Consider the following 22,646-nt stretch of genomic DNA (forward strand, 5'->3'; position numbering starts at 1 on the left):
CTTCTTGTATCCCAACTAATGACAACATGTTTGCATTTTTAAATTGTGAGGTTGCATATCTTTTCATATGTTAAAAGTTAACATTTAATTTGCTTTTGCTCTGACTAGTATGTCAATGTTCTAGACTGTTAGTCTTTTAATCTTTCCTCGTTTCTTTTCAAAGTTTTTTATATTAAAGACATTAGCTAACTTTTTATTGTGTGCTTTACAAATATTGTTTCCCAATTTTTATTTTTACTTTTTTTCTGCAAAAATCTCAAATAATTACCATAGTGCTTACATATATTTTTCTTACGGCTTATGATTTTTGGGTCTTATTTATTAAGGCCAAATTCCTCCTAAGTTACTGCTTTTTAAAAATGCTTTAAGATAACTTGCTTTCTAAGCAAAATAACCCATTTGGTTTAAATGCTATTTGTACTGTAAAGGCACTGAGCAAATCATCTTCCATGTGCATTTCAAGGGAAGACTCCTGGCCCATATGTATTTCTTTGTAATTAGTGGGACCTGAATGAACAGAGATTACTGAATTTCAAAATGCCAACAAATAACTTCTCAATGATGCTTGCTTTCTGATACAGACAGCCGTCATTCATTTTTTGTCAACTTGGGCTACTTTTTCCTTCAGAAGTCGTGCTCCCAGAAATGTGTCATAGCTTATTGGATGAATTCTCAACTTTCTTTCCTATGTCCCTTATGAAAGATCACTCAGTTGTCACCAGGCTTTGGCGATATTATCTGAAAAATGTTTAGCATGTGTTTACTTAAACACAACTTGGTTGAGCAGCAGAAAGTAAATGGGGTTTAATAGTTACTTCCTTACCACCCAATTGCTGCCACTAGAGCACATGCCTCTCACAGGCAGGAACCTTGTCTTAATCATCACGGAATACCCAGAGTAGATCACAATGCCTAATTCAGAGTTACTTAATAAGTTTGTGAGGACAAAATGAATGAGTGAATGATTGAACAGTCTCTAGTCTCTACCATTGACTTGATATGTGACCTTATATAAATTACTTAATCTTTCTGGGCTTCAGATTCTCATTCTGCCAAACAAATATAAATTCTAGCCTGACTGTACCAAAGATTTGGCAGGAAGATAAGTAAGATAATAGATTTGGTAGTGATTTGAAAAAAATTTTCATAAAATTGATGTAATCATGTCAATATGCATTTAGTAAATAACTTCTTTTCCAGGCTATGGAATATTTCTAACTACATGGAATGTGCTAATTATTTGACACTAACTGCAAGTGTAAAATGGAGATCAGAAAAAATAACTCATTGAGGGGAATGTATTGGCTAATAAAGTATCATTATTATTATCTTGCCTTTATTATTATAAATATCAGTATTATTATGAAAAAGACTAAAGCAACCAGGCAGAAAGATTCTATTGACTATAAAAGTCACACACTTTTTATGCTTTCTCCCATAATTTTGTTCTCCTATTGGTTTATTAATTTTTATGTCTTTACCAGAAACCCCATGATGCTTTGGAAAGTTTGTATATAATTTTGGTTTATTTAGTTCAATTCATTAATATTATGCCCAGTTAAATTGATTGATGATAGATAGATCGATAGATAGATATTCAGTTCTAGATATGGACACATTCAAAATGTCACCAGACTTCAAATACATTCCCAGCCTGGAAGGATCTTTTGAATCTTCCATTTAAAGTCTTTGCCTTTTATATGGGGAATTTGGGCAGGTAGACACAATAAACATGTAAGGGAAAGAAGGAAGATTTTGGAGAAAAAATGTGGTTCAAAAGAAAGAAATTTGATATATTTTAAAGCAATGTTTATATTATGTATTTGTTCATTTTATTCTATTTCCCTGCAGGTTTTAAATGTGTATTTGGCTACTTGGCTACTGATTAGAGAACACAAAATGAATAACTCAACAAACTCCTCTAACAATGGCCTGGCTCTGACCAGTCCTTATAAGACATTCGAAGTGGTTTTTATTGTCCTTGTGGCTGGATCCCTCAGTTTGGTGACCATTATTGGGAACATTCTGGTCATGGTCTCTATTAAAGTCAACCGCCACCTCCAGACTGTCAACAATTACTTTTTGTTCAGCTTGGCCTGTGCTGACCTCATCATTGGTGTTTTCTCCATGAACTTGTACACCCTTTACACTGTGATTGGCTACTGGCCTTTGGGACCTGTGGTGTGTGACCTTTGGCTAGCCCTGGACTATGTGGTCAGCAATGCCTCAGTAATGAATCTGCTCATCATCAGCTTTGACAGGTACTTCTGTGTCACGAAACCGCTCACCTACCCCGTCAAGCGGACCACAAAAATGGCAGGTATGATGATTGCAGCTGCGTGGGTCCTGTCCTTCATCCTCTGGGCCCCAGCCATTCTCTTCTGGCAGTTCATTGTAGGGGTGAGAACTGTGGAGGATGGGGAATGCTACATTCAGTTTTTTTCCAACGCTGCTGTCACCTTTGGCACTGCCATTGCAGCCTTCTACTTGCCTGTGATCATCATGACTGTGTTATACTGGCACATATCCCGAGCCAGTAAGAGCAGGATAAAGAAGGACAAGAAGGAGCCTGTGGCCAACCAAGATCCAGTTTCTCCAAGTCTGGTACAAGGAAAGATAGTGAAGCCAAACAACAACAATGTGCCTGGCAGTGATGATGGCCTGGAGCACAACAAAATCCAGAATGGCAAAGCTCCCAGAGATGCTGTGACTGAAAACTGTGTCCAGGGAGAGGAGAAGGAGAGCTCCAATGATTCTACTTCAGTCAGTGCTGTCGCCTCTAATATGAGAGATGATGAAATAACCCAGGATGAAAACACAGTTTCCACTTCCCTGGGCCATTCCAAAGATGAGAACTCAAAGCAAACATGCATCAAAATTGTCACTAAGACCCAAAAAGGTGACTCATGTACCCCCACTAATACCACCGTGGAGCTAGTTGGTTCTTCAGGTCAGAATGGAGAAGAAAAACAGAACATTGTTGCTCGCAAGATTGTGAAGATGACCAAGCAGCCTGCAAAAAAGAAGCCTCCTCCCTCTCGGGAAAAGAAAGTGACCAGGACGATCTTGGCTATTCTGTTGGCTTTCATCATCACGTGGGCCCCATACAATGTCATGGTGCTCATTAACACCTTCTGTGCACCCTGCATCCCCAACACAGTGTGGACAATTGGTTACTGGCTCTGTTACATCAACAGCACTATCAACCCTGCCTGCTATGCACTTTGTAATGCCACCTTCAAGAAGACCTTTAAGCACCTTCTCATGTGTCATTATAAGAACATAGGCGCTACAAGGTAAAACATCTTGGTAAAGAAGGAAGGTGGCCAAAGGGAGCTTGGGGATAAGAAGAAGGTTAAAAAAAACTCCTAGTTTTAAAGTCTCTGCCATTGCACTTTATAGTCTTATTATGGAATGTGCAATTAAGGAGCCCAGCAGTGACACTCTTACCGTGCCTACGCTCCAGTTTGAGAAACTTGCATCTTATAAACTCTGTCAGTTTAGGAGCAATGAGACCATAAAAGAGATATGTTGGAATTGTGGATTTAAGGAATGATCTACGTTTTCCTGTACTCTCTTGAAGAAGGGCTTCTGAATCTATAATTTTATCTCTGCACAAAAAGAATAATAACCTCGCTCCTTTTAAAAAATTTTTTTGTTCCCATGTGTCCATATGAGGATGAAATGCCACAGTTACAAACTAACCTGGAGACTTAAACATAAAGAAAGCCATTATACAACGGGGAAGTGAAGAAAGAAGATCAAAAAAAGGATGTAGAAATGACCTCCAAAGTGTTAAGCATATATTATTCTTTTGTTATGGTTTTGTGTGGAGAATCGCAACATAATAAATGCTTATCGTTTCTACCTTTCCCTTTTCCCACCATCAAAATAGAGCAAACAAACAAAAACAAACAAAAAAAAAAACTAGGTCACATCATTATTTTTCTCGTTATGACATTGGTTTCTGTACTTCCCCGTTTTACACTGTGCAAAGGCGAAAGCTGCAGGGCTTTCACTAAAAACAACCAGAGACACCATGAAAGGGGCATTTCCCCCCTGCCCACCACGTCCTTTGCGTTCTTTAGGGGTGTAAAATCCTATAAGGATTTAGTTCACTTATAATCCTTCATGTGAAATATTTTAGCCAATCTTGTTTTCTACTAAACTAGCCTCTTATTTTAATGGAATAGCTACCTAATTTATAAACATATGAGAAACCAAAGTCATTTTTTAAATTAAGTTTTCATCAAATTAAATAATAGTCATTCTAGTTGGAGAAAGTTTACTGAGACCAGGTGAATTTTGAGGTAAGAAAACAGAAGGTTGAAAGGGCATCCTGTTTCAACCTGAATCTGCCTGACCCATGTATGAAATGCTAACTTGTAAAACATGAACTCCTGGCCTTTGTCAGCAGGGAGAAGATGCTGCTTTATTCATCTGGAATCTTAAATAGGATTAACATACTGACGGGGCACCAGTGACGTCTGGGTCAGTCCCAAGAGAATAAGACCTTCTCTTCAGTGCTGGCTAGAGGATGATGTTCAATTCATAGTCAAGTAAGGTTTATAACCATTCTATGACCTATGGAGGGAAAAAAAATTTCAAAAACATTTACTGAAACCACATGTTTCATATTCCCCAAATCGTCAATCCTCCCTAAAATTTTTTAACTTTAAAGTTCCATCAGTAGAGGTATAGTAATCTTTAGGACAGAAATGTAATGGATAACTAAACAGGCCAGTTGAACTCAGCAGAATCTGAAAGAATATAGTGGTGTTCCCTGTGCCACTTCTCATTATTTCTTTAATTATAAGTCATAGAAAAGTTGTATCAGGAACCATTACCCAATAGTGGCTTCATATAGAATCTTGTCTATGTAGAGACTTTTTAATTGTACCTCAAATAAATATGCAATTATATTGATTCCCATTTAGTTATTTTTATCCCTCAACTTTTTTTCATTACCGTATTTGCTGTAGTCTTCCAATCAGATTTTCTAAAGATGGCCCAATCAATAGAAATCAGATTTATAAAACCCTCTTCAACCTTCATGTTTTGCACTGTAGATAACGGGCTTTATGGGATTTTGACCAGGAATATCCATGTGCTTTGCACAATGAATTTGTCAATATTGAGACTTAGCACTTTAGAGCTATTTTGTGCGACTTGCCTCACTGATGGCATCTCAACAATTCTGAGAGCTAATAAATAAAGCACAAGGTATATAACAACAAAAAAGGACAATTGCTAAGAAGCAAATTGCCAACAATATTTGTATGTAACTTATCCTTTATAAAAATACCTTTATGTTTCGATAACTTCAGTCGCTCCCCTAACCAAATCTTCTATCTATAAGCATATAGCATCAGTCCATACAGATTTGTTTATTCTACCTTTACTCTACAATTACCTTAATGTAAACTTTTGCATTTTAAATCCATATTTATTTTTGTTTTATTCAAGTCAACATATCAGTTGAGTAAAAGGGATATCAAGCCGATGGGCTATTTGGTTTCCTATAAACGAAACAATTGACTGGCTAAATATTCTGCTTATTAACTTCTTGTACTATTAGGGTGTAGATTCAGCTCTAGCTGGGATGAACTCTTTGTAGTCAAGAATTCGGGATTCTGGATTCAGGTCTTTTTCTGTCTGCTCTAACAATCCAACTGACCGTGAATCAAACTGCCTCTTTCTCTCCATTGCCGTTACATCTTTTCCTTCCTTCCTTCTATTCTTGATCCTCACCATATGCACCATAACCTTATTGAAAGAGAAGCCATTAAAATTAAAGAAAGGAATTGACCATAGACTGACACAACATGGAAGCTTTGTTAACCGGAATCAGAAAAATAGAACACTGAAAATAGTAAATGATTAGAAAGATATTGAAACTGTATGCAAAGGCTTGTATTAACTAACTATTGCCGGATTTGTCTATTTCAGTGGCTCTCAACCAGGGACGATTTTTGCCTCCCGGGGGACATTTAACAATATATGGACACACTTTTGGTTGTCTCAATTCGAGGGAGGGCTATTGCCATCTAGTGACTAGGGGCCGAGGTTGCTGCTAAACAGCTAACAATGCCCAGGGTAGACCCCACAGCTAAGAATTATTTGGGTCAGAATGTCAGCAGTGCCAAAGTGATTCTAGAGCTTGCTTTATGTAAGTGGGAAAATAACCCTGTATCAGTATTAGAATATCAATGCCAATTGTTCACCTGTTTGAAGAAGGTAATGCTCACCAGTCATGTATCAGACAGACTGTCATCCATAGAGTCTGGTATATTTGTAATTCACAGATAAGGAACAGAGGACACGTCTACATGTCCAAAATCACCAGACCGGGCCCATAGCACATTGTTTCCAGCATCTTAATGTCCAATTATGACTGCCACAGAGTCCAGTCAATTGAAGTTGCAGTAGTTGGCCATTAAAATGGTTGCAGTTGATATGGTCACATTCTATTGGAGCTGCTATTTTTCCTGTCAGAAACATTAAGAGCCTCTTTCAGAAACAATATGATTCATCTCCTTTTATTTTCACCGGAAAGGTGAATATCTGTCCAGAATTTCTTCTTTCCTCATAGCAATAATGTAAATATCCCAGAATGGTCTTATAAGAAGAGGAGTTTAAGAATGTGAAAAAGGCAGTTCATTTCTTAAAAAAGGAAATGATTGCCCCACCATTAATTTAACACCAGCTCCCAAATGGTAGGACAGAGTCATCTATAGAGTAATTCATATAGGATAAACTTTCTGGTTTGAATGTCGAAGCTGGAAGTCCCACATACTCCTGCTCTTTGTCCATTCACTATTGTTTTGATCCTGAAGGTCTGACATCGCGGGATATAGGAGTTCAAAATGACGGCAACATATACTTAGAGATGCAATCTACTTTTGTTTTCTCCCACTTAGTTCACTGGTAGTTGCCTTTTCCCCAGTTTGATAGCATCCCTTTCAACAACCACATCACTGGTGTTGCAAATAGATTAGGGAAGCACCCAAAGCTGGATGAATTGTGCAAAGTGTATTTTCAGCATGTATATACAATACCATGCCTCTTTAAATATGCTTCTCTTAAAAGGGTGCACGCTACAGCATGAACTGTGTGCATATTTAATGTATCTTCCTGGAATATGCTGTATGCTTAATATACATATTCTATAAATAAAGTAATAAAATGTATAATAGAAATACATATTTCTGTATGCAAATAAATATATTATACACAAAATCTGAATATGTAATATGGTATATGTTGCTTCAGAGTAACAAAATTAGATTTTATATGCCCAATTTTAAAAGAAAGTAGTATTTGCTTTTGAAGAAAGACATTTAAGAAGAACCAAAACCCTACCTGTATTACTGTTACACTGTTTCATAATCTTTGAAAACATGGTACTGATTTTAAATATCTCTTGGAGGAATCTATTAATAAATCTTTGCTGGTGTCACCCCACATGACAACAATGCTTTTGGCCTCTGTGCTCCTGACAGACTTCTAACCAGAATCTTCCTGGCTGTTTCTGTTCCAACAGCTGTGTTGATCTCACGTCTGATTGCCTGATGAGATCGCAACCAGTTCATTGACATACAGCTTCGCTCTCCTCCAAATTAACTGATTTTTGTGAAATAAAAAATAATCATACTGGGAGGAAAGGATGACCTTCAGAATGTTTTACACTCTGAAAAGCAAGGAAAAATTGTACAAGCACTGTATGTATAAACCACCCTTTTCAGTTTGGGGCAATACAGCATTCCATACATAAGTGCCAAAAAAATGTTAGTGTAGTATGATATTGTGAGTTTCTCCAAGAAATTATGAAATAGATGATCTGTTTCTGAGGGTCCTACATTTTCTCCATAGCAATTCATGCCCCTGTTGCCCACTCAACTACCCTCCCCCAGAGCATTCTCTTTGGCCCATTAGTACGAGACTTTTACTTAGCAAATACTGTTATGATATTAGCTGATACTGGACATGCAGTCCCAAGACACGCTTGCATTTTAATAGAAAAATCATAAACACTGAACATTTGGAAGATTCCTATTAGTCTTTAGATACCAAGGCATGCAGTGGGAGAGATGCTTTTCAGTGAACTCTAGTTTTCTTTGAATTTTATGACATTATCAGATGTCTACCCACTTCTGAAATTTTACCTTTTGTGCCACAATCCACTCTTGGGAACTGCTGTCCCTTATCTGAACCAAAATCACTTCTAGGAAAAAAGTGAAAGAAAAAAGTTGCGTTTTTTATCAATTCTTATTAATTTATTGTTGTTCCAGTGAAATGTTCTCATTTCATATTTTAGAATTTGAATTGCATACTGTGTTGATGAATTGTCAAATGCTATTCTTGACTAGGTGGTTGAAAGTACTGAGACAAGAAAAACATCTGGCCATCACAATGGAAGGATTTTCCACTTTATAACATGTTATCAGTCTTTTTCAACCAAAAATGGAAGAAGCACAATGTGGTAAGTTGTGGAATATAGATAGATATTTATTAAGTAGGTGACATTCTAGAATATCTATTCTTTGGCTTCTTCACACTCACATATTCGTGCACACACATGCGCACAGTGAATCATGGGAACCTGAAAAGGGAAAAAAAGGTACCCATCGTCTGTATTTGCACCATTTACCCAGCAGTTCATCTGAATCCTCAAACTATACGTTTACTGAAATGTGGATATGTTTGGAAGTTACACCAAAAGATTTTTTTTTTAATGAGTATCCTTTTCAAGCTAGTGTTGGAAGATAAGGGATGGTGTTAGTGAATAAATTGCGTCTGTGTCCAGAAAGAATTGTAGTGCGCTGCAGAGGTGGCTGATCTAAATCTGGATAATAGTTGGACTACTTGTATAAAAAAAAAAACAAAAGTTACAATTCACTTTACCCTTATTTTCTTCAACATAGTAAGTCTTGCTCTCCTTACTGCCTTTGTCTGTAGAGCGAGTCTTTAACCTTTGTGATGCTGTGTCTTTACTCGGACCACATCATTTACATCTCAGCAGTTCTCAAACTTTAGCCTGTGATTGAGTCACTGGCAGGCTGCTGGGTCCTATTAGTAGGTCTGAGGTGTGATCTGAGAATCTGTGTTTCTAATAAATTCCCAAGCGACCCCAATGTGGACCATACTTCATAACAACTGACTCTGATAGTCTAATGAAAATTTTTACCAAAGCATTATAATAATCAGCAAGGCATTTATTATTTATGGCAAAAAATTTACATTTAAAACACTATCCACAGCAAAGCAAAGTTTTTCTAAGACATAAATTCTGTTGCTTACTTACAAATAGACTCTTCATATTTTCTGTCTCTTGGGAAACTTTGACTGCCATGATTTTAACATCAGAGTTTAAAAATAACCACAATGATACATTTACTTAAAGATCAATTAGCATATCAAAGTTTAAAGGTAAATACAACAGATGCTTGAATTCTGTGTTATCTCCAATAAAAGACACATTAGATGTACACTTTATATGATGTACATAGGTCATGTATGCAAACACATTCTTCTCATGAATGTGCAGAATAAATCATCCCCTTATTTCATTGTTTAGAATTAATGGTAATTAATTTGCAATTTAGAAGTAATTCTTCAATCTCTTCTTAATACACATACGCAACCACACTTAGGCACACAAACACACATGCACACTGATAGACATATGCAGATGCAAATGCACACATGCATGTAAACACACAAGTTTCACCTCATATATCTTGACAGTGTCCAGAGTCATAACCTTTCTACTACTTCCAAAAATATTTGAAACTCTGCCAGAGAAGACATTGAACCCTCAGGTCAGCCAAATAGTATTGAAGAAAAAGGTCTACTGTCTCCTCTGTGCTATGGCCAGTAACCTGCAGAATTTTCTCATAGTCATTAGGATCATGCTAGTCTTAGCTTTGTGTCTATCACATCCCAACCACCTGAAAGCCATCTCTTCAGTGTGATGCTAGTGAGTACATGGGGTCGTGGTGAGAAAACATGCCTGAGATACGTCATAACTCCAGAAGACCCAACTACAAATACATACTTTATGATTGGTGCCCTCAAACAGTCTACAACTGTACAATATGATGCTTTTAATATCAACGTGACTATCTACAGAGCTAAGTATAAGAAAAAAATGATAATTTCTCAGCATATATCTTCTGAAACCTCTCAGACATTTTTTTACGTTTATAGCTCTTTTTACCTCTGAATGTTATAAGAACTTAGGAGTGATATTTACTCGGAATATGTAACAGATGGTCAAATAGTCAAAATGTCTGGTATTCTGAAAAATAAACAAGAAAGAATGCAAGTCTCATCTCACAGAAAAAGTAAGATTATCAACCAGATTATTTTTGCTTTTCTTGGGATTCTCACTATTTCTGTTTATTAATAAAGAAGTACAGGAGGTCATTCAAAGGCCAGATATTAAAAGGCTGACTAAAGCCATTTTACTTTCTCTCAACCCTACATAGAAGTAATAATCAGAACAACTTTTTTGCTTAAGCAGAAAAAATAACCATAAGGAATAAAATTAAGAATGAACCAGGAGCAATAAAAATAAGAAATCCCAGTGAGGGGAAAAAATCTTACCCCTAAGCTTTCTCAAAGGAATAGCAATACTTGTTTAATAGAACTTCTTTTCTTTTTCCAAGTCCTTTGTAAATTTTTTGTGTGTTTACTTCCTTCATCCTCCTTTAGTATTTTTGCTAAGGTCTTTACTAACGCTTAGAGATGCTTTGGAAGGCAAACACAAAAACTACTGTTTCCCCAGAGCTTGTTTTTGATTTTTGTTGTAGTCGGCATTGCTACTCCAGAAAGCAAAAAAAGAATTTTTTAAAAACTGCTGATAATGACACATATGCTTTAAATATCAAAATAAAACAACAGAACAAAAATACGGATGAAAGGCTGTAATGGAAAAAATAAAAAACGCTGTGTAGACAATGGCTTCCATTTGTAATTACTTCTGAGCAACATGGCACCGATTCCCTCTGTGGTCTTCAGGGCCCTCTCACAGCTGCTTACAAGGTGGTGGACACCGGCCCTCAGTCACCCAGCTAAGAGCTCTGGACATGCCAATGTGCTATTTGAAACAAGGCCCTGTGGGGACACGAGCAGGCACGACCATCAGCTGGGAATTTGTCATGATTAAATATTGCACCTAAATCCGGAAGACAAAGGCTGCGAAGCCTTTTATTGGGCACAAGAGTGTGTGAGAAGCTTCGCACTATCACAAGCTTCAGAGGACTGAGGAAGCACAAAATTATTGAATGTCTCAGAAATGATGAAAAGGGAGCTAAAGCTTATGCTCACTGTCCTCATATCTATAAGAAAGCCAGTTTTAACAGACGCAAGGTCTTCTTTGGCCATGCACGGGTTAGTTCATGTAACAGGCAGATTAGGATTATGTGGTTCCATTAGCGTGAATGATTCCTAAAAACCTGCCTGGTATCTTTCTTGTTTCCACTGCTTTGCTTTTTCATTTAAGAGTAAGAAATACAGCATTCATTAGAGAGAAATACAGACATGGTATAGAATCTTAGTCTTTTAAAAATCCTGTAAGACAGTTATTTAAACATATGTGAATTCCAAATCCCACAATGAGATTATTTAATAAAGGCAATGCACACACTAAAATAATTGAAGATTGTATATTCTTAAAGAAAAAATTTTATAGTCTATAAATTGAGTGTAATTTTGGTAGGTATATTTTTAACCATATATATAGTATTGCTATAAATTACATATGTTTATATAGTTCTGTATAATCATTTATGTATTACACATTTTATTTATAAAAGGAAAAGAGCATGTTTAAAGAGATGGTAGTAGGAATTTAGTAGAAAGTGATTCACAAATATAAGGAGTGAGGCATGCACCGATGGAAAATATTCAACGTACCACAGGAGTGTTGGCTTAAGTGTCGATGAGGCATCTGTGCAAAGACGTTCCAACTCCCAAATTCAGCAATGAGGAAACAGTGGTGCCAGATCCCAGAAATAGTTGGAAGAGGATAACAATTACATGCCGTGTCCTTGAATGTGTTCTGGCCAAGCTGTATTCCTAAATGGAGCGTTATACCAGTCAGAAGTTTCAACAACAAAATATTTTTTCATATGATTCATCGTGTTTAGAACACACTTGCGGGCATTCTGGAAGTCAGATTCTAGGTACTCCTTGGTACTCTTTAAGAAAAGTCTACCAACTAGTGCAAGGTCCTCACTTGATAAAGCAGTAATTTCAATACAAATTAGTGTGAGCTCTAGCTCTACCCTTGAAATTTTCCATTTTGCTTTCTCAGTCTCCAGAGCACTCTTTCTATCCTCTGCTTGCCATGTCTCAAACATCTAAAATATTGCTTAGAGGGACTCCAGATTTGCTCAGGTTTCTAGAAGTACTCCGTGGGCTAGGTGCATAGGAAAGCTTTCCTCTTTTTGTGTGCTTTGCCCGAATGATTGACTTTGAGGCATTGGTCTGGAATTCATTTCCTCTTTCCAAACAAGGAGAAGCAAGTCAAATCCCACACAAACTAATGTGAAATGTTCTCAAGTATATACAAGAAGTAACATGGTGAATGGCCTTAGAGACGACTATATCCTTGCCAATGAGGTGTTGTTGACTCTGGCCCCAGGAAAGGATCCATTCAGACATTTGCATACTTAAGTTTAAAAGTAAACTTAGATTCTTTGATTCTCAGCATTGGTCAAAATGTCTTTTGCCACCTATTCTCACCTCCATCTAACAGCAGAAATTCTCTAAAGCCTCCCTGATGGTCATTAAGACTCAGCTTCAGCTTTCCCAGCAATGGGCAGTTCCAGTTCCTCAAGGCTTCATACATATTTGGTTCTCTCTTATCTTATTATTCTCTCCCAACACAATCTCATCCATAACTTCAGCTTTTATTATCACCTTAAATGTAATAAGACATAAATATTATCACCACACCAGTCTTCTCTGCTGAATACCAAACCTGTATATGCTGTTGTCCATCTATCTCAGAACCCCTCTTAGATATGTCAGACATACCTCAAACTCTCCATGTCCAAACTTGCATTCATGAGTTCTCCCATAACACTGGACCTATTCTGCTATTTCTTAGCCAACCATCTACTTGGTGCACAAAATGGAAACCAAGTCATCATCCTTGACTTTCACCCCAATCACACTTCAAATCCTCCCAATTTTACCTCATAAATATCAAATCTATCAAATTATCCCTCAGCTTCTTCCATTCGCATTAATGGTACAACATAGTAAGCAGCCTAACTGATCTTGCCATGTCAACTCTGATACCATCCTATCTGTCTTGCAGCTAGAGTGACCTTTTCAGAAGGCAAATCTGAATATGCCACTCCCTTACTGAAAAGCTGTTAGTGAGTTCTTTTTTGAAAATGTCCAGATTCCTATATCCAAGTCCTTCCCTCCTCTCCATCCTCACCTTTCACCACACTCCCATGTGATTTCATTGCTTTTGCCACATTGCCACATGTCACAGTTGCCCTCATCACACCTTCTCCTGCCACAGGACCTTTGCGCATGAACCTGGTACAACTTTCTTGAAAGCTCACCTTTCATTACCTGGTTAACGCATAATAATTCTTTAAAACTCAAATCAAGTTTGACATCTTAAAGAGGGTCTCTCCTGATTTTCTACTCTATCAAGTCCTTCACTAGAGTTCCCATAGCACTATTTGTGTTTGTAGAATTATGTGAATAAATTTTTGTCTCTGCTTGTAGACTTTACAGTTACAAAGACCATGTTTGCATTTGTCTACCTGAGACAGTACCTGATACGTGGTCACTATTCTCTCTCTCTTTCTCCATTTACTAGTTATTTGACCTTGAGGAAGGCATTTAATGTCTTCATATATAAATATTAACCATATTTATATGTACAGAGTAATGCTATAAATTACATATGTTTATATAAACAGTATTCTGAGGACTGGAAGTAACTATGTAGAATTTAAAAAGTTCCTAGCACAGTGCCCAACAAGGAGGGACACTCAATAAAAGCTGTATATTTGTGACACTTATTACAGTAGAAAAGTGTATTAGAGACTAAAGATTTGAGGACTTTTTAGACTGTACTTTGCAGAGTGCCCAGTGTCCCATCAACTTACCTTGTGCTTTAGTAAAACAAGTGAGACTTCTGAACCCTCAGGATCACTTTTTCAGAATAGTGAATTAACTTCGAACCACCCAGAAGGCAATTATTCTTTCCTTCAGGCTGTGGCTCAAATTCTTTAGTTTTTTTAACTTAAATAATCATACATATCGCAGCAATAAAATTATCGGTATCTTACACAGATATAACTCATCTTATATGCCAGGCATTTTTATTACTTGGATCTGTCCATAATCACATGAGAAGTTGTTACTGTGCCCATTTTATAGATGGGGAGTTGGAAGTTCTTGAGATCGTGTAATTGCCCAGGGTCCCAGCTGGTATGTGGTTCAGCCAGGACTCAAACCCTGCAAATGGTGTATCACAAGCAGGACACACATAGGAGCTACGTGACCGGGTTTCCTGGGTCTGGTCCTGATGCATGTCAGCTAGCATGATGCAGTTGATTATGCCTCTTGTCCCTCCACCCCGTAAAGTATTGGTTTGGATAATGGATTATATGGTCATCCTTTATTTTAGTGGAGTGGAAGGAGCACTAGGGCAGCTGTTGGAGAATGGCTTCTGGGTCTGGTGATACCATTTCCTAGCTGTAATACCTCAGGAAATCTCATTTGTTTGGTTTAGCCAAAATACTACATTTTAAAGATTAAACAAAATAACATCAGAAATGTTTTATAGAAGATTAGAATTGATGCTAGGCGTTGAATGTTGGTATCTGCCGTCTGTGATGCTTTAAGCAGCTGCCAAGAGCTCATCTGATTTGAGGATTTGAGATTGATCTGTGTATGTCTGGGATTAGAGTGGGCATACCACTAGGTAGGCGTTGCAGAGAATTCATGCTGTGTAGAATCTTATTTTGTGTGTTAAGTTGAAAGATATCTTTAGGAAATTAAATGGAATGCATGCCCCTCAGAGTAAATTCATTTATCCGTCTTTTCTGCCTAAAAATACAATAGAGGCAAAATCTAAGTAACATTAAAAAATATCAATGAAAGCATGAGTGTTTCAACTAAACAAACTAAAAAGAATGAGGAATGAAGATAAACTTGCTTTTCACCATAAACAAGGAAAAGCAAAGCAATGCACCGTCTCCTATTTTAACCAAGATGTGATTTTATCTCCTAGCTGTACTTAGCAGTGGAAGATAAGCACTTTATGACCAAGCTACATATCTGGCAGAGTAAATCTATTTTTAGGAATCCTGTATGTCATTACTGAAAATTAAAAATACAGATAAATTCTACAGGAAAGAAAAAAATATACATACAATATTGGAAGACCCTTATTCCCCCTGCAGATGCTCTGACATTCATCGTCAAACAGAACAGTTCCTGCTAACCTCAAGCAAAACAGTGAAACCATCACTAGTAGAACAAATGCCCCTTCACAAAATGCCTAGTGACGTTTTCAGTGAACTGTATTTTATCCAAGCTATTCCCTATACCTAACTCTTAGCGGTGGTCATTATTATAGCCTTTTTAAAATGAAGAATATGTGACGTATGAAGTTAAAAGATTTGGCCTACACCAATCTGATCACCTGTAAATAAGGAAACAGACTGCTCTTTCACATTAAAAAAAATTTTATTGAAGTACAGTCAGTTTACAATGTTGTGTCAGTTTCTGGGGTACAGCACAATAGTTCAGGCATACATATACATATATATTTATTTTCATATTCTTTTTCATCATAGGTTACTACAAAATATTGAATACAGTTCCGTGTGCTATACAGTAGAAACCTGTTGTTTATCTAGTTTATATATAGTAACACTCAAGCAGTAGAAAATTGATCGACAACAGATAGGTTTCATATGTGCTTACAGTAGAGGATATTGTGTTCCCCTTCCCTAACAAGTTCAAGTTTGTAAGGAAAGTCTTTTAGGGGCTACTCTCAAGTGTGAATCTGGAGTTTCAGGATATTGTCACAAGATAAGCAAATGCTACTTGAGGTCATGTCAGTGCAGACCAGTCAGTCCCTAAATGGTGCTGGTGGGGCCAGCTATAGATTCCAATGATTAAATTTTTAAAACTTATTTCAAAATAACATACCCATTCAAGAGACTGACACATTTGCTTTTCAAGATACTTCAAGAATCACCAAGATCTGTTACCTATTTTCCTAACTAGAATCCAACTTTCTAAAATGGAAGTCTTTCCTTTTTTTAATCTTTGAACTATTTTTTTTAAATTTTTGGTGAGGGGAAGAGGGTGAAAAAAATCATAGTCATCTTTAGAAATATTCTGGATAAATTCTTATGAAGCTGCTTGAGGTTTTCAAGTTAAGTTACTGACTATGAAAGCTGAGACTTTAGTTTTCCGTTTCCCTTATTCACTCCTGAGAGTTCTAATCATATTCTTACATTAAGTGTCTCAAGAGTTAGAAACAGTTTTTCAATTTAAAGTCAAGTCATACTTGCAAGGAAAAGTCAGATTGAAGAGATAGGTTTGAGGTAAGAACTGTAGCAAACTATCTAGAGAGCCCATTAAATGACGGCATACAGCTAGAGCAGGCAGTTGAAGGGAGCAGCAAGTGGAGATCTGTCAGGTGAGAGGTTGCCCTAGCACCGGAAGCACAATAAAAGAGGAACGTTACCATCGGTCATTAGGGAGAGTCCTGACACCTGGACGCCTGGCCTGACACCAAGTAGCGGGGCGGAGCATGTCAGATATTTTTCTTTAACCCTCCCTGATCCACTCTCTTCTCCATCCCACTCTGGATTCTGGGAAGCTGATCTGTATGCACTGTGTTAACATACTCTTTTGCCCTCTAGTGTCTAGTTGGAGTCATCTAAGGGACCTTGCAAGATGTCAGAGGATAGGAGGAAAATGAGATCATAATACTTATTTCCCTGGGCTCTCTCCCTTTTAGCCCACCATAACTTGACCGTGTCTTTCTATAAGAGGCCTGTTTAGGTGACCTCTTTGGGATCAATAAGTTACTCCTTCCTTGGCATTCAGGACTAGGGGTGGGAATGACACTTCACCATTACTAGCCCCAGGGCCTAGACCTACTCTTTGTTGAATTTCTTAACTACTGCCTTCATCTTTGCAAATAGTACCTTTATTAAACTTTCCTCAAAGTACCTATTTCTGATGCACTGTCTATTCCCTACTGTATCCCTAAGTGATAAGCAAAGTATGTTCATTACAGTAGAAGCAGAGCGAATGTCTTTCATTTCAATGAAATCCATAAAAAAGTAATTTAAGATTCCAGTTCTTAGGCAATGGATTCAAAAGGCAGAATATTAAAACAGGGACTAGAAATAAGAGAATCATTTGGCATCCAATTTTTTTTTTTTTTAGAACTATGATCTAATTTGATGGATTGGCCAAACAAATCAGGAGCCAATTATTATTAATTCTTCTGTCTGTTCATAAAATCAGTGATTCAGCAAATACCTATTGAGTGGAAATTCTATGCCTGACTATGCACTAGGTGCAGGACTACACAGGGAAGAGACAAAAGGCCTCTCCATTGTGGAATCGGTGTGTCTGAAATTCAGTGAGTAGACAGAAGTCTGGGAAATGGTCCACAGAGGCCCTTGTCTGTGGAGACCTAGGTCAGATCATAGTGAAGATTTCAACTTTGTCCCAAGCTGTTAATGGGTTATGAAGAGGGATGGCATATGATCAGATCTGATATTTTAAAATCCCACTCTTGTAGTGGTATGGACAATGGGTGGTGGTGGACACAGAGACCAGTGAGGGGATTTCTGCCTTGAACAAAGAAGTGATTCAAAGTGCTACTTTCTAATGTCATTAATGTTCTTTCTTACGAATATCTGATTTTCACAGAAACATCTAAAATGTAATCATGAATCATGAATCATGGTGGCGTCAACCATCTTTAGCTTGCACCAGAAATATATTACCTAAAAGAAATGAAATGTTTTTCCTGTGAACAATCCTTAAGGAACTATATACACAAAGAAAATTTCAAAGTTTCAGTGATTACTTATGGACTATTTGGAAATATTCATTCACCACTGTAACCTGAAACCTCATAAGATTAACATATCTTCTCTAAAACAGAAGCCAAAGAATACATTAGCTCTATACAAACAATAACAATAAATAAAATTAAAGAACAAATGAACCATTACTCAAATCTTCCTAAACTATTTACTGGTAATCTAAAATTCATATTATCAGCTGTTTTGATTGGAATATTGAACAGACCAATGGAACCATTAGAAGGAACCACTGGAATACTTTTTTTGAGAATTTGGAGTTACCGCATTATATAGGCAACTGAACTAGTTCTTATACTAGGCAGGGTATAGTTACTCCCTTCATCTGCAGACAGAGCCAATAATCTTAATATTTTGGAGTATCTGAGAATTTTTCCCTAAGTTTGGAGACGTCTCTTATATTATTTAGATACAAAATAATCTATGAGACAATCTTAAATATTCTGGCCTCCTTGTCAAGGCTAAAAAAAGTATCACTTTTAATATGTTCCCTTCTGAATCAAACATAATAATACGTCTGGTTTATGTTTTTAATCTTACTCCATTTGGTTAGAAATGCTCAAACATTAGAGGATAAAAACACATTATAATGCCCTTTTCTCTGAAGAAAAGATAAAGCTCTTTATAGACACTGTCAATTACAGAATGCCCTGTGAAATTAGTGGCTATTATTAGCTGTCCCCTTTTTCATCTTACATATCTGAGAAAGAAGCTTTAGAAACTTAGGGCTTTGATATCCAAAGCAGAAATCCCAAAGGAAAAGATTTTCATATTTGTCTTTTAAAATTAGAAAAGAAAATCTATGTTACAAAATTCTCTTCCACAAAGCTTTAAAACAAACTGGGAATTATTTTTAATATATAACAGAAAAATATAAATATCCTTAATATATAAATAGCTTTGAAAAGGCAATAGTTAAAAGATGAGCTTCACAGAAGTTTGGCAAAAAAAAATCCCATGAAAAGGCAATCTTTAACAATTAGAAACAAATCAGTTTTTAAATACATTAAAGTTTTTATCTTCATTATTAATTAAAATACAAATTATAACAATAATTTGATGCCATTTTATAGAGAATATTATCAAAATTTAAAAAAGATAACATCTAGTCTCAACAAAAGCATTTATTTCCAGAATGCTGGTGAGCTGGTTAGTAAATTTTTGCTTTCATGGGAAATTTGACAATTTACAATAAAATCCCCAAAATAAGCAATTACTTCCCCAATAGAGAGAATCAATGAAGCAAAGAATTGGTTGTTTGGAAACACCAATAAAATTGATAAATATTTAGTAAAACGGACAAAGAAAAAAAAGAGAAAAGACACAAATTACCAGTAAGAAGTTAAACAGGATCTATCACCACAGATCTACAGACATCCAAAGGATAATTAGTGAATGCTGCAAACAACTCTACATACATAAATTTGATAACTTAGATGAAGTAGATCACCTCCTTGAAAAACCCAACTACAGTTCATCCAAAATGAAATAGATAATCTGAGAAACTGTAACTATTAATGAAATTGAATTAATAATTTTTAAATATCAAAAGAAAGAAACACACAAACAAACAAAAACAATGAGAAAGAAAGCCCAGATGGTTTCACTATAAAATTCTGCCAAACATTTAAAAAAGAATTAACACCAATTATATACAATCTTTACCAGAAAAAAGAAGAGATGGGAAAACTTCCCAACTCATTCTATGAAATTAGTATCACAAAAAATAGACAAAGCACAAAAAAGAAGACTGTAGATCAATACCCATCATGAATATAGATGTAGAAATCCTTGGAAGAATGAGTACATAAAATTCAGTAGTATAAGAAGAATTATACATCATGATCAATTGTGCTTTATTCCAGCGATGCAAGATACTGAATCAGCATTTGAAAATCAATGTAATCTACCATATTAACAAGCTGAAGAAGAGAAATCACATAACTATATGATGCAGAAAAGTATTTGACAAAATTCAACACCCATTCATGATTTTTTTTAAAAAATCTCAGAAAAATAGGAATAGAGAACTTCTCATTGATAAGCGGGATCTTCAAAAACTATTTGTCAGCATTATTCTTAATGTCAAAGGACTGAATGATTTCCTCTTAAGATCAAGAACAATATAAGATCGTCCCTCCATGTGTTCATATAATGCTGGAAGTACCATCCAGCGCAATAAGGTAAGAAAGGGAAAGAAGAAGCACACAGATCCTAAGGGAAGAAATAAAGCCATCCCTATCTGCAAGTAACATGACTGTCTGTGTAGAAAATCCCAAATAATTCACCAAAAACTCTTAGCACTAACAAGTGAGTTCAGCAAGTTCACAGGATACAAGATAAACATACAAAAGTCATAAAAAAAAAAATGAGCATGAGGACTACAAAATTTTTAAAAAATACAGTATCTTTTACAATTACCCCCCAAAAAATCAGATACATAGGTGTAAATCTAAGAAAACATGTACAAAATATAAGGTGAAAATTAAACAATGCCAATAAAAGAAAAAAATTTGAAGACCTAAATTAATACAGAAGCATACTGTGTTCACGTAATAGAAAACTAAACATAGTAAAGATGTCAATTCTTCCCAAGTTATATACATACTTAACATAATTCCTATCAAAATCTCAGCAAGATTTTCTTTTAGATATGAACAAGATTATTCTAAAAGTATAGGGAACTGCAAAGAAATTAGAATAACTAAGATAGTTTTTAAAAAGAAAAATAAATTGAAAGGAATTAGTCTAGTTGATTTGAGAATTTACATAGACACAGTTATCAAGCTGTGTGGTACTGACATAGGTCAGTGGAACAGAACAGAGAACCCAGAAATTTACCCATACAAATAAACCCAACTGATTTTGATGAAAGTACAAAAGCAACTCAAAGAAGAAAAATAGCCTTTTCACCAAATACTCCTGGAGCAATTGGACATCTATGAGCAAAACAAACAAACATACAAACAAAAACACCCAAAAGCCTCAAGCTAAATCTTATACCTTGGACAAAATGTAATTCAATTGCATCACAAACTTATATGTAAAACGTAAAACTCCAAAACTTGTAAAAACACACACAGGAGAAATGTCTTTGGTTCTAGGTCTTGACAAAATGTTCTTATATTTGACACCAAAAGCATGACACACAAAAGGAAAAATGATAAATTGGACTTCATCGAGATTAAAAACTGTTGCTCTCTGAAAGACTCTGAAAATGAACAGACAGGCTGCAGACTAGGAGAAAATATTTGCAAACCATGTATCTAATAAAGGAATAGTATGTGGAATATATGAGGAACTTTCAAAACTCAACACTGGATCAAGGAACCCAATTAGAAAATAGGAATAGTACATGAACAGACATTTCACTAAAGAGGATATACAGAAAGCAAATAAACACATGAAAATTGTTGACATAATTAGTCATTAGGGAAAGAAATTAAAACCACACTTAATTATTACTATATACCTATGAAAATGCCTATAATGGGATATGTATATGGATGGATAGATAGATAGATAGATAGATAGATAGATAGATAGATAGATAGATAAAACTTGTAAATTTTCTTCTCTCAAAAAGAGGAAAATCAGTGGTAAGCATCTAGGCATCTCCTCCACAGTCTATCTTTTTGACCATCTGATCACCAAATATTCATTTCACTTTCTCTTCCTTCCTTAAAATCTGCCAACCTCTTCCTCAAGCAGGACAACTATCCCTTCAATACATCCAGCTCAGCAACAAAAATCTCTGTGTGATAAATAGTCCTTCCTTTGTCTGACAACCTATGTATGAACTCAAAAATTATTCAAGTTATCTGGACACACACTAATTTAATTCCTTTCTCTGCCACACACACCACATGTGCAATGGTGGCCTAGGGACAGGATAACCACAGTAACATTCCCATTCAGAATGGAGGTGAATAGGAGGTCCCTGGCCCACAGCAATGCTGCTGTCCCCTCGCACAGCACAAAGGCTCCCTGATCTGGGAGAGGGGGTGGTTCCCGGATTCTATTCTAAGGGAGAAATTCCCCTAGGCATTGTTTTACGAGGCTACTGGTTCCATCTTCAGGAATGTGTATTCTTCTCTATTACTGACTTGGCCTCATGTAAAGTGCAGATGCTCCTGTCTCCTGCCAACATAGGGAGCTTACATTTTTTTGTCAATTTTTGTATGTTGCTTTGAACAAAGAAATTTTGCCCACACTCAGTCTTTGTGGAGACAAAATTTCTTCACACATTTTGAAGTCTTCTACTCTTCAGAATAGTCATTTCTATGTCACAGAAACATCCTTTGTGAGACATACAAAACAAATCTGTATTGTTTCTTTTTTTGTATTCTATTCTCACTAATGTTACTTTCTCTCTCCATTAAGTTGCATCTAATATTAAGTTCCCTGGAAAATAGGTGAAAAGATCACATCTTATCTTTGTCCTGAGTCACTTTATTGCAGGTGAGACATTTTACTGGGGTTTCACCACTCAAAGCTTCTTTTTAAAAAAGTCTTTTCATCTGGGGC

At 36.2% G+C, this 22,646-nt stretch overlaps 1 protein-coding gene across 1 annotated transcript in view; it reads left to right on the top strand.

Moving 5' to 3' along the window:
- The window catches only part of CHRM2 (cholinergic receptor muscarinic 2), a 130,046-nt gene extending 122,801 nt beyond the window's left edge, over positions 1–7,245 (top strand). The window contains exon 2 of the mRNA XM_032483431.1: positions 1,852–7,245. Within this exon, the coding sequence (XP_032339322.1) occupies positions 1,852–3,300 (1,449 nt within the window). The 3' untranslated portion in view covers positions 3,301–7,245. The remainder of the gene's footprint in view (positions 1–1,851) is intronic.
- The last annotated feature ends 15,401 nt before the right edge of the window (positions 7,246–22,646 follow it).

Source organism: Camelus ferus, chromosome 7, assembly GCF_009834535.1.
Source record: "Camelus ferus isolate YT-003-E chromosome 7, BCGSAC_Cfer_1.0, whole genome shotgun sequence".
NCBI lineage: Eukaryota > Metazoa > Chordata > Mammalia > Artiodactyla > Camelidae > Camelus > Camelus ferus.